The 13,685-nt window shown below is 44.6% G+C and overlaps 1 protein-coding gene across 1 annotated transcript; it reads left to right on the top strand.

Moving 5' to 3' along the window:
* On the top strand, positions 1–13,426 carry CMTM3 (CKLF like MARVEL transmembrane domain containing 3). The gene is made up of 5 exons (XM_081202731.1): positions 1–362; positions 8,141–8,296; positions 10,716–10,811; positions 12,626–12,746; positions 13,131–13,426. Exons 1-5 carry the CDS (start codon positions 240–242, stop codon positions 13,157–13,159), a joined length of 525 nt encoding a protein of 174 aa, XP_081058857.1. The 5' UTR covers positions 1–239; the 3' UTR covers positions 13,160–13,426.
* Positions 13,427–13,685: the final 259 nt, after the last annotated feature.

The raw sequence follows: 13,685 nt of genomic DNA on the forward strand, positions 1-13,685 counted from the left end.
CGAGATTGCCGTGCGGCAGCGGCTGCTCGGCAGCGTCCCCAGCTGTAGATTTGGCAACCGCTGAGGAAACTTTTTTTTTTCCTTCGGCTCGGCGTTTTCTGCCCCCCATTTCCGCAGAATCAGGATTTCCGTTTCCCTCCCTTTGAAAACGAGAAGAAAAAACTCTCACAAACTCGGCGGGGCGCGCTGGTCTCCGCTCTTGGCTAGGCGACGCCTCGCTCGGATCCGCGCAGCCGAGCATGGAGCGAGCCGAAGCGGAGGATCCCGAGTCCGGCGGCGTGGTTCCGCCGGGGGCTCGCCTGCTCCTATCCTTCAAGGAGTTTCTGAGCTCCCGCAAAGGGAGGCTTCTGCTGGCCGAGGCGGTAAGATGGGGCGCGGAAGCGAATGCACTGCAAACTCGAGTCAAGGGCTGCGCGTGGGGAAGGGAGGCGGGGAGGACGAGGAAGTGGGGCGGCGGCGGCGGAGAAACTGCAGGCTCTGCTCGCAATCTCTCCTGGCAAAAGGCTTCCACGCCGCGGGAAGTTTGCCAGGAGCAAAGGAGGGAAACGAGGTCGGGTTCCTTTGCCCTGAACGTGACCCTCTCGCACAGCAATCTTTCCTGTGCCCGTGGACTCAGAATCGAGCTCTGTCCAGTAGGCGCTTACTCGCAGGTAAACCGTGCGCGCTGGATCGCAGCCTGAGGCCCTTGGAAAGCAGGACTGGCTCCAGCAGGCGTCCTGTAGGATTCGCCTAGAAACGAGGATTCCCCCCCCCCCCCGCCTCGCAGGGACCCCGATGGTGGCCACCACGCCCACCCCGGAGGGGAGAGGGAGAGACAAGAGAAGGCACAGGCCCGGGCGACTTCTGTACTAGTAAAAACAAAGAAAGAGGCTTCCGGCACCCTGGAGGCTAAGCAGTTTATTACGGCGCAAACGCTTTTCTGGGCTAGAGTCCACTTTGGAAGCATGAAGTTGCGGATATGAACAGCACTCGTGGCGTTGGGGTTGTAGAATAGTGACGTATGAGGGAAAGGAACTGTATAAAGTCAAACAGATGGTGAGGACGGGGGTTATTAACGGTGGCCTTTTCCAGGCTGGCTGTATATATATGTTGCAACCGAAATCAGTTTGCATCCTGTCATATTCAAGTTGAGCAATTAAAGTGGATTTGGCGCTCTTGGGCAACGAATGTGCTTAGCACCCCCACACACCCCACAGTCTTTTTAAGTTAAGGGGGAAATGCAGTGGAAACCGTGGGATAACATTTGGTTGACGTGAGGTCCTGGCAAACAAATCAGAATGAATGCTCAATACTGTACATTGGATGTGCCTATAACAGTCCTAAGGGCATGGACTGAGCCACTTTGAGCAGTGGATTGTGCCTATAACAGTCCTAAGGGCATGGACTGAGGCAGCCGCTTTGAGCAGTGGATTCCACACAGGTGTGGTGCCCCACTGCCCTGGAGAAGTGAGCAGAGGCAGCAGCTTCTGCTGAGATGTCGCCACAAAGTACTGTGGCACAACCATGGTAAGCAAGGCTTCAGTGGGGGTGGCAACAGGAGGGGCAGCGAAACAACAGGATGAGCCACCCCTGACATCCCGGCAAAGTTTGTGCAAATGGATGAAGATTAATACTCAACAACCAGGCCTGGAAGAAAGCAGTGATGGTACACAATGTAGGCGATAACACAAATCCTATTGTGGGTAAGTTAATTAACTCACTGTAGCATGATAAGATATGACTATCTCATTTAAAACTACAAATGATAGCATTCAATCCCTTGATAAATTCAAATCCAGCCGTTTCATGTTGTAGTCTTCCATTGAAGTTCCTTTGTTTGAGAATAGCAGCATTAAGGTTATACAACCTGGTTTAAAATAGCTTCCTTTGCTCAAGTCTCCCCTCATCTTGCCCTTAGAGCTTTTTCAGGGCTGCGGATTAGCTGGATATTCATACCTGATGATGCAACTTTTGAGAGGGATGATAATAATAATAATAATAATTTATTATTTATACCCCGCCCATCTGGCTGGGTTTCCCCAGCCACTCTGGGCAGCTTCCAGCAAAAGATTAAAAATACATTAAAACATCAGTCATTAAAAACTTCCCTAAACAGGGCTGCCTTCAGATGTCTTCTAAACGTCAGGTAGTTGTTTAATTCTTTGACATCTGATGGGAGGGCGTTCCACAGGGAGGAACTTTTCACACAAAAATTGAAAGGTGCAGAGTTTTGGATGCTCTGTTGATTGTTCTAGTGCTGAGATCTCTTCTAGGGAGTCTCCTAAAAGCATCTCCCATCTCTCTCTCTCTCTCTCTCTCTCTCTCTCTCTCTCTCTCTGTGTGTGTGTGAGAGAGAGAGAGAGAGAGAGAGAGAGAGAGAGTGAGTGTTGGGGTGGGTGGGTGGGTGGGTCGGAATATATGACATAACTTTTACAAAATGATGTGTCTTGTACAAAAAGTGAATACTAGATAGAGAAAATTCCATCGGTGCCTCTCCCAAAATCTGGTGTTAAGTGAGTCATCCAGTGAAACTAAATTGGCAGGAGATTCAGGGCGAACAAAGGAAAGGACTTCTGCACAAATCACATAATGAAATTATGGGATTCACTGCCACAAAATGTGGTGGGGATCAGCAATGCAGATAGCATCAGAAAGGGGATTCAATAAATTCACAGAGCTCCTTCAGTACCTGTTTAGTCACACTGGCTACCTGGGACCTCCTTGGTTCTCATGGGACTTGGTGGCACTTTTGGGGGAGAGGGCTATTACCTTTGTGTCCAGCTGGTGGGCTTCCCAGAGGCAGCTGGTTGGCTGCTGTCAGGTTGTTGGACTAAGTGAGCTGTGGCTCTTAAGTTAAGGTTACCAGACGTCCCCGTTTCCTGGGGACAGTCCCCGGATTTACAAATCAGTCCCCATACAAAATCCATTAAAGTTGAAAAGTGTCCCTGGATTCACTGAAAAAAATCTGGTAACCTTGTCTTAAGTTCTGATGCTTTTTCCAACCCCATGGTAGTGGTGAGGAGGCTCAGGGACCTCCAGGCCTTTGTATGGCCCTCAGAGCTCGCCCAGGCCACACCCCTCAGCATCCCTGCATCATGCTGTAAGTGTTCGTTGCCTGGGTGGAGTATATCCTTGACCTCTGCTACTGCCTCTTATCTGGGTGGAAGATAGAGAGAGAGATGTGTAGAAACTGCCCTACTATAAAAAGGTGAAGTATACATTTATTGCTGCACCTACTTTTGATTCTGGCTTTGCCTTCTACTGGCATGTGTGTGCCCCCCCCCGAATGTTGCCCAGAAGGGAATGCAGCCCTCGATCTGAAATAAGGTCCCCACCCCTGTTATAAAGTTTCAGCATCCAAATTCCAGAGTCGGCTGCATGGTGGTAGGGGGAGATGATTGAGCCAATCTGGTTCTGGTGTGAAGCCTGGAGACAAACAGAGCCTTTGTTTGTACCCTTTCCTCTTACCACTTGCAGGGCCACTCCATGAGCTAGGTGTATGTAAGAAGGCAGGCAGGTGGCTGTGATTAGTAATGCTGTGATTGCTAAGACTCAGCATGGGTTTCTCAAAAATAAATCACTCCAGACCAATCTGATTTCTTTTTCTTTTTTTTTCTTTTTTGATGGAATTACAAATTTGGTGGATCAGGTAAATGCTGTGGACATAGTGTATCTTGATTTCAGTAAGGCTTTTGACAAAGTTCCCCATGATATTCTCACGAGGAAGCTGGTAAAATGTGGGTTGAACGAGGTAACTGTTGGGTGGATTTGTAGCTGGTTGACTGACCGAACCCAAAGAGTACTAATTAATGGTTCCTTGTCATCCTGGAAGGGACGCGGTTGGCGCTGTGGGTTAAACCACAGAGCCTAGAACTTGCCAATCAGAAGGTGGCAGTTCGAATCCCCGCAACGGAGTGAGCTCCCATTGCTCGGTCCCTGCTCCTGCCAACCTAGCAGTTCAAAAACACCTCAAAGTGCAAGTAGATAAATAGGTACCGCTCTGGCGGGAAGGTAAACGGCGTTTCCATGCACTGCTCTGGTTTGCCAGAAGCGGCTTAGTCATGCTGGCCACATGACCTGGATGCTGTACGCCGGCTCCCTCGGCCAATAAAGTGAGATGAGCGCCGCAACCCCAGAGTCGGCCACAACTGGACCTAATGGTCAGGGGTCCCTTTACCTTTACCTTTTATCATCCTGGAAAAAATCGACAAGTGGGGGTCACAGGGTTCTGTCCTGGACCCATTGTTGTTCAATGTCCTTATAAATGACCTTGGTGAAGGAATTGAGGGGATGCTCATCAAATTTGCAGATGACACCAAACTGGGAGGGGTAGCTAATGCCACAGAAGACAGAATCAGAATTCAATATGACCTTAACAGATTGGAGAACTGGGTGCAAGCTAACAAAATGAATTTCAATAGGGACAAATGTAAGGTTATGCAGTTAGGCAGGAAGAAACAGATGCACAAATACAGGATGGGGGACACCTGGCTTACTAGCAGTACATGTGAAAAGGATCGAGGGGTCTTGGTGGGCCACAAGCTTAACATGAGCTACAGGGTGATGCAGCAGCAAAAAAAGCTAATGCTATTCTAGGCTGCATCAACAGTATAGTGTACAGATCAAGGGAAGTACCGTAATAGTACTACTCTATTCTGCCTTAGTCAGACCACACTTGGAATACTGTGTCCAATTCTGGGCCCCACAATTCAAGAAGGATATTGGCATGCTGGGATGTGTGCAGAGGAGGGCAACCAAGATGATCAAGGGTTTGGAAACTAAGCCTTATGCAGGCACTTGAAGGAGCTGGGTATGTTTAGCCTGGAGAAGAGGAGATATGATAGCCATCTTCAAATATCATAAGGGCTGTCACATGGAAGATGGTGCCAGTTTGTTTTCTCCTGCTCTGGAAGGTAGGACTTGAACCAATGGCTTCAAGTTACAAGAAAGGAGATTCCAACTAAACATTCATAAAAATTTCTGACAGTAAGAGCTGTTCAGCAGTGGAACAGACTCCCACTAGAGGTGGTGGACTCTCCTTTCTTAGAGGTTTCTAAGCAGAGGTTGGATGGCCATCTGTCATGGATGCTTTAGCTGAGATTTCTGCATTGCTGGGGGTTAGACCTTGGGATCCATTCCAACTCTAGGATTCTGTTATTCTCTTGATGTAGTTATTTCCCATTTTTTGTTTTCCCCTTCTTTGTCCTCCTCCTTTCTGCCCTCCCTTCTAATACAGACGTCACAAACAGTTGTTGACAATGACTAGCAATTTATTGAGCAAGATTTGCTTTTTCTTCATTTGCTGTATTTTTCTCTAATAATTATTGTCTCTGCCAACGTGGCTCACATCAAAAAGAAAGAGGGAGGGGGAGACAGGCCCAGCCATTCAGTTTACAAACGAGAAAGACAAGGTACGCAAGGAAAAAGGGAGTGGAGGGAAGAGGTAGAGGCAGGGGGTCAGTTCAAGGCCAGAATGTTTGATGTATCATTGGAGAGAGCAGTACAAGGCACTGTGAAACATTAATTATGTCCAGTTCCTTTTATAAGTTGCATGATCCTCACCTACCTGCACCATCCCATGTGGCAACACGGAGGGGTTACTAGATGTGAATTTACCTGTGGATTGTGTTGCTTAGTGATCATGGTATCACAATGGGATATTATCTTTTGCGTTTGTGCATTACCTCTTGAATCGCACTGCAACTTTGTTTGGTTTGAATTTAAAAAAGAACAAACCTTTAATACATGGGGAAGCAAAGGAAGGTCAGAACACAGGGGTGAGCTGCAAGAGGGTCTTTATATCCAGTTTGGGCCACGCTGATCATCCCTTGCTGCTGTTCTTGCTTGAACAGCAATTGGTAGCTCGTTTCTTTGGACAGAGCCAGAGTGTGCTTCCCCTTGGCTTCTGCAGCCCAGAACAGCAGGCAGATGGAGCCGGAAGTTCTTTCAGGCAGAGATGGAGGAAATGATCTCCTTGCAGCTGTTCCTTCTTTGACCAATGGATGATGCCTGGCTGGCCTCCCCCATGCCATGATGTGATTCCTGGGAGGCAGGCTTCCAGTGGCCCTAAAAGAATCTACCTCAGAGTGTGCTTCCTATCTGCTCTCAAGTCCCAGAGCAATAAAAAAATCCCTACTACCTGAGTTGCCCACCTTGCCATCACCATGCCATTTGGAACTCCAGAAAGGAAGGTCTGTGTGCATATATGAGAGTGTGTGTGTAACACAAGGAATATAGCTTCAAATATAGGCCAGGTTTAAAGAAGCAGCGATATAAACACCCCCTCCCCCCAGCATCCTGTGTTCATCACAATCAGCGCGGCATCCATTCTGCAACCATTTGGCTTCTGCCATCCCCTAATGCTGAAAGTAATGTAATTAATTACATAATCAGTTTTAGTGGAATGGAAATGTCAAAAACGTTGAATAAACAAGTGTCATTTACATTTTTTTAAAAAAGATAGCTAATACCACTCGCATTTGCTTATGTGGTTTTTGTTCCGATAAGACAAATCACTTCCAGATTCTAAATAAAGCATGTTGTGTTACTGTTTCTGAAAACAGTGTGACTCTTGTTTCCTCAGAGTAAGCATTTGCTGCTTTGCATTGCTTGCTTGGAGTGGTTTAACAAATCTTTAAAAAGGAAGAAGTGCTGTCTGCTTCCTCTACAGAGATTCCTTGGAACAACTGAATAAAATTAAGATGGACTCGTTTGCTTCCTGCTGTCTCTCCTGCAGTGTTTACTCTGAAAAAAGTTCCCCTGTGTTCAGTGGGCCTTGCTCCCTAGTAAGTGAGTTTAAGATTGCAGCCTTAATCTTGCTTTGCCATAAAAATGACATTGTTTGGAGGTTTGTGCTCCTGATGATGCTTTAGTTTGCCATATGTGGACTTCTGTATTTTAGAATTGGAATCTACTGATCAATCTCTGGCTGATTTCCAGGTAGACCAGGCAAGAGTTTCAGATTCCCGGGTTTCTTTTAGCAATACTAACTTCCCAGCTCTACATTAGGCTGATGAAACTAAAGCAGTTTGGAAAGGGGGAAGCAAGGAATGGATGTTTGCATGAAAGGGCTGAACTCCATTCTGAGACTCAAAACCAGTTCTTTTGCTGAGTATCAGAGGTGCCAAGTTTGTTAATACAACATGTCTTTTGAATCTTTGGCTCTGATTGGTGGATATTGGAGCTCTAATAAAGAAGGCAGGTCTTGCAAGCCTGAAATGGGCCCAGCCCTGTTCTAAAATACAACTTAGAAGTGCAAGAGAAGCCCCAAATAGTGCATTAGTGGTGGATTTCTACTGGACTGTCTACACATCATTCCACTTTGTTGGTTGTTCTCCAATATGACTGTGTTATTCCCATTTGGAAGGGTACTCTTGCACTGTAGCACAACGAAAGCAGGACATGAAAAAACCAAACAGAGCATTTGTGGTATGAAAAGTGACAGGATTTCAACAGGAAAATATGGAACATGCAGTGCCAGATTTACATATAAACTAAATAAGCTATACCTTAGGGTCCCACTCTCTTGGGGGCCCCAAAAATATTTAAAATAAAACAGCAACCATGTTTTGGATTTGATATCCCACTTTATCACTACCCGAAGGAATCTCAAAGCGGCTAACATTCTCCTTTCCCTTCCTCCCCCACAACAAACACTCTGTGAGGTGAGTGGGGCTGAGAGACTTCAAAGAAGTGTGACAAGCCCAAGGTCACCCAGCAGCTGCATGTGGAGGAGCGGAGACACGAACCTGGTTCACCAGATTACGAGTCTACCGCTCTTAACCACTACACCACCCTGCTCTCTTTTCTGTTGTGTAGGTTCCTATTTGTATGTGCAAATAGCTTTAGATACCTATTAAGTCCATAAATTACCATATAGCATATATTAAACGTTAAAAACAGCGACAATTTGTTGGTGACAAATGGCAGCTGGACATATAAAGAGCCCCATTACCTTCAGTAGCTTAGGGCCTCATCAAACCTAAATCTGGCCCTGGGGATATGTCCCTATCTGCAGGCACAAATGGTATTGATTGTGTATAACTGCCCCAATAATATAATGAGCACGATTTGCAATGACTGCTGAATAACAAGGGACGCCTGGAGGAACCCACATGCCCTGAGCTCCAGATGACCAATAATGTTCTCCTTTGTGTTCCAGGTGCTGTCGTTCATCATCTTCATCTGTTATATTGCCTCCTCTGCTGGGTCTTTCCTGATTGTACCACTATTAACTCTTCTGGCGGCCCTGTGTTTTTTCTTTGCCTATTCTTTAAAGCTTAATGAGAGGTTCAAAGCAGTCTATTGGCTTTTGGCGGTAAGCGTGAGGACACATGTGATCAATCTGAGTCGAGTCAATGAACTGGTGGTTGGGGGGCGGCGGGTTGCCAGTCACTGTCTAGTAGGGAATCTGTGGTCCTCCGGGTACTGCTCTCTGGAACTGAGGGCAATTGGGAGACTAACAGCTTCAGGAGAGTCACAGGTGACCATCCCTGCATAGCCTTGGAGTGAATATCCAAGGCTGGCAAGGAAGATGTGAAGGAGGGGCACATTTGAAGTGAAAGAATGATGGGTAGCTGGGAATTTTGGGAGAGCCTGTAGTGTTGATGGGCATAACCTCCTAGTATGACTGCTTTAGCACCCGGTAACACAGGCAAAAACCTGCCCATGTTGTCTCCCAGGATGACTTGTAGTTCCAGGCTGAAAGATTAATCTTGTGCATAGCAGTCACTGTGTACCATATGAGGTCTCTGAGGTGCACTTAAGCTGTTCAGCTGCAACATCATTTGTCAGTTTTGTTTCTGTGTTTGGATGAAATCTAAATTTCGTTATTGCCATCATCGTCAGTTATCGTAACTACAAGTGGAACGTGCAAAATGTTGCCGTGTGGAATGCTCCTTGTTCACTGTTCCAACCAGCTGCCCTCCATTCCATTTGCCCTGTGAGCACTACCATGCTCAGTCCTCACCGAGTGGTTTGGGGGGTGGGCTGGTTGCTGCCCACTTAGGGGGTTTTCCATTAATATTGCTTTTTTTTCTTTTAAAAAAGTTTAGGGGTACTCTCATTTTCCTACTCATATTGAAATACTGTCCCTCAATGAGGCCAAACTTAGATTCACAAAATGTTTAGGGGTATGCGTTCCCCTGGGTCCCCACAGAAAAAATATGTAACTGCAAACCTTGGGATTCCCCCCAACACAATGGAATTTCCCTGTTGTCTTGCAGAGGTTTCTTTTTGATGGCAAATCTGTTGTCACTTACCATCAGAGCTTATTTTTAGATGGAGTGAGTATTCATAGAACATAGTGACTGTGCAACTGAACCTCTGCAAATAACTCACTAGCCAGCCTTAGACAAGCCACTCTTACCTGACCTTAGTTATCAGAGATCTTTGGGGAAGTCTCTCTTAGTGGTCCCCTTGGCTCAAACACATGGCTTGCACCCACCAGGAGCCATGCATTCAGTATGGTGGGCCCCAATTCTTTGGAACCCCCTCTCAGCCAAGTTTAGGCATCCCAACCCCGTCCTTGCTTAACGTCAGGTGTTTGACAAAGACTTTCCTATTTTAGCAGGCATTTAAAGGTATTTTTATGTTTCTAGGGTGAATTTTAATTGTTCTCATTCTTTGTATGGGTTTAAAAGATTTTATATACACTTAGAAATTCTAAATATATAAATACCTTAAATAAATACTAAATAAATTAAAATTGTCTTCCTCCTGACTTAGCCTATCAATAGTTACTAGCTGCTCCTGAAACTGACCACTAGGTGCTGCTCTGGCTCCAAACAAATTCCCTATTTAGCAGTGCCATGTTTGAAAAATGCAAAGCTGCACTCCAGCTTAGTTTCTCAATGACAGCATATTATTTCCCATCAGCCTCTTGGTGTTTCTTCCTGAGAAGCTGCTGTGAGAGATATAAGCAGCAGAGCTAGGCATTTGCTGTAGAAACCCAATGAGGACTTGGCCCTAAACATTGCCCCATTTTATAAAATACATAATAGGATGCTCTCCAAACAATTGTAAAAGGGAGAATTAACAATAAAACATTCTCCTGAAAAAAATTACACAAATGTTTTGCGGGGAAACTTCTCTACTAAATTTCAGTGGATTTCAAGGCAATGAAGCAAAGCCATATGTGTTGTGTCAAAAGAAGGCGCTCAAGTATGCTTCTGTGAATCAGCTTTTGTTTCAAAAAGCACCGAGCAGCTTTTCTTTTCTTTTTAACCCAATGAATTGTCTCAAACCAGAAGCACCCAGTGGCACAAATCAAGAATAGACATTGTCACCTGCACAGTAGTAACAATGGCATAGAAAGATGATACTGTAGGTCTGCTTTTGTGGAAATTCTGCAACTGCACTGCAGGGGTGAGGTCTGAGTAACATTAGGTCTATGAACAGCAACTGTGGACAGTTCTCAGCATGGTGCATAATAGCAACCTCTTTCTGATCTCCAATGGATTTCAGATTCTTGAAGGATACTTGAGGAGCATGTGCATCTGGCTGAGACATCCAGCGCAAAACCTAAATAAACCTCATATGCAGTTGTGTGCAGAAGCTTGATTGCATCCTGTTAATAACTTGGTAGAGCCGCCAGTGTTGAGCTAAAAATGATTTGGGGCTGTCAGTTGACTATCTGGTTTTCAGCAATTAAAGGGATATGTGTTGTGCATAACCTTGCCACCCACCCAGCTTAAAACTTCATCCCTAACTTGATTTAAAAACTCTTTGTCTTGCAGGACTTTTTATGTGGCATCATTGCTGCTATTATATATTTTGCCATCTCGATTGCCGCAGTCTCAAAATATTCTGACACAGCATCCAAGGCAGCAGGAGTAAGTTGATGTTTCAGGCTGGTTCATACCTGGGAGTTAATGATAAGGGGATAAATTCTACCTACCTACCTGGTACTGATAGGTGTTTTGCATCCATTCTATGCAACTAAGATTAAACACCCAAAAACGAAGGAAGATCTATTGAATGGTATTGAGATACTCATACAAAGGAACAGCTATGGCCATCATAATATAGAAATAAGAGCTGTGGTATTTAATCTATTAAAAACTTCTGATCACCTCACTAATCTTCCTGCCATCTCCCCCACATTAACCCCCTAGAGCTTTCCCTTCCTACTAGGCTTAATAGTTAGATAGGTAGCCGTGTTGGTCTGCCATAGTCAAAATAAAAAAATTCCTTCCAGTAGCACCTTAAAGACCAACTAAGTTAGTTCTTGGTATGAGCTTTCATGTGCGTGCACACTTCTTCAGATACACTGAAACAGAAGTTGCCAGATCCTTCTATATAGTGAGAAGGTGGGGAGGGGTATTACTCAGAAGGGTGGTGGGAATGGGAGATTGGCAGGTAGCTGAGATGAGCCTGTTGACGACTCTTAACGACTGCAATAGGTCTTACAGGAAAAGGCAAGGGGTGAGAAGGTGAAAAATGGCTTAGTCATGTATAATGAGATAAGAATTCTGCAGTCGTTAAGAGTCGTCAACAGGCTCATCTCAGCTATCTGCCAATCTCCCATTCCCACCACCCTTCTGAGTAATACCCCTCCCCACCTTCTCACTATATAGAAGGATCTGGCAACTTCTGTTTCAGTGTATCTGAAGAAGTGTGCATGCACACGAGAGCTCATGCCAAGAACTAACTTAGTTGGTCTTTAAGGTGCTACTGGAAGGAATTTTTTTACTAAGCTTAATGTTCACCTTTCCAACCCCATTTCTAGAGCCACTTTTCTCCTCTATTCTGCAGCCTCACCCATTTTCACCTTCACTCTCTTATCTATGCTTCCCTTGCCCCTCCTTTACACAAGCCTCCTACATCCAAACAAGCTCCATGATAACCTCCTACATCTTCATCCTGTCACACAATGCAGCTACTAAGCACCCTTTTCACCCTCCGCCCAATTAATGAAGCTCCGTGGCCACTGCTATTGTGCAGCCGGCCTTCACAGTTGCTCCCCTGCAACAACCTGACTTCATGCAAATGCAGAATTGCGGTACAACACAACAAATCTTCCAGTGGGGCTGTGTGATTATATTATTATGCTTTATTATATCAAGAGGTGTTTTGCAATACACCCACACCCATATGTGTGTGTGTGCGCACGCATGCTTCAGAACTACAGTTTTTACAAGAGCTGAATTCAACTAATGTTTATTTCTGATATGACTGGATGTGTTTTCCTCACACACTCCCACCCTAAGAAAAAGACCACTTTGCAGAATTTCTTCTGAATATATTTTATTTCATTTTTGCAAAAAAAAAACAACCACCACAAACCCATACCCTGGAATGTCCCTCCAATTTCTTTGCCTGTGATTAGGGTGAAGGGTTTTGAAAGGTCACTTCCACACAGTTCTAGTCTTCACTCAGATGTAAACCATGTTTTAATTGTTAATATTTATTTAAGTTTGATAACAGTCATGCTCAGAGTAGATTCACTGAAATCAGTATGACTTTGATGTGACCCTTTAAGTACCTCTTCATGAGGACCAGAAACGCTTGAAATTCCCTAAAATAGGGACACATACAGCAGCTGATTCCAGCAGGGAAAGGTTTTCAATAAGCTGTTCCTGCACAAATTTTCCCCTTTCATTTGTGCTTTCAAAAACTCTGCTTTTCAAGACCTTTTGCTCTTCAGGTGCTTGGATTCATCGCCACAGTTGTCTATTGCGTTTACGTCTACCTAACCTTTAATGACCTGATGACATATCTCAAGCAAGGAGATTCTTCAGATGCCCCTGAGCCACGTAAATCAGAAGGTAGGTACAAACCAGCTTTGCACTGCCATCAGCCACAGATCCAAGCTCATTTGTGGGCTATATTTGCAATAGATGTAGATCTGCAATAGATGGGAGCAAGCCTTCTCTCCAGTATTGCCATCCTCTGTTTAGAAGCTAAATAAATAAATAAATAAATAAAAACCCTCAGCTTCTGTATTTAGAATAAATGATCTGGCTGTGTTGTGCATCACACATTTCAAATTCCAATTTTTTGAAAAGTTATAGGAATGATGGGGTATTACAAAAGATACCAAGGCATGGAAGCATGGTTTGTTGCAAATGCAATGCATTTATATTGTGCACATATAAAATAAGTCCCACCCCAACCCTGACATTTTTATTGACAACCTCTCGCTCTTTCAGATGATGACTCGGATTCAGATTCCGACTGAAGCAACAGTGCCTTGAGAAGATTGCAGAGCCAAAAGGGGAGGACAATGGGCACACTCTTCTTTTAGCAACTGTAACCTTTTTATGAACTTTTTATTTCCATTGTACAGATCATCACCCAAAGCCACTGCTGAGGATATGCTAGTCTCATGAAAGACTTCCTCAGAAAAACTGCTGCTGTTTGAGCCTGGATATGTTTTTCTCTGTCTTTTCTCATTCAGCACTACAATGTACTGTTCAGTAAATTTTCTTAACCCTTTTTTTAAAAACAGACTATAATCAGGGTTGCGTACATTGATGATTGCATCAGACAAGCATGAAACCTGTTCAGTACTGGACACAAAACTCTAAACCAGTCTGAACTTCAGCACTCTTTTAAAAAATCAATTCCTTAGATTGAGATTTTAAGCTAGAGAGAAAAAGGAAATATGAGAAGTGGATTTTGTGTTTGTGTGTGTGCTGGATACCTCTTTATCACTTAATAGATGCAGAAAAAGGCTATGAAGAAGACATATTCCAACATAATTG

The sequence above is a fragment of the Podarcis bocagei genome, assembly GCF_964188305.1.
Source record: "Podarcis bocagei genome assembly, chromosome: 7".
NCBI classification, from domain to species: domain Eukaryota; kingdom Metazoa; phylum Chordata; class Lepidosauria; order Squamata; family Lacertidae; genus Podarcis; species Podarcis bocagei.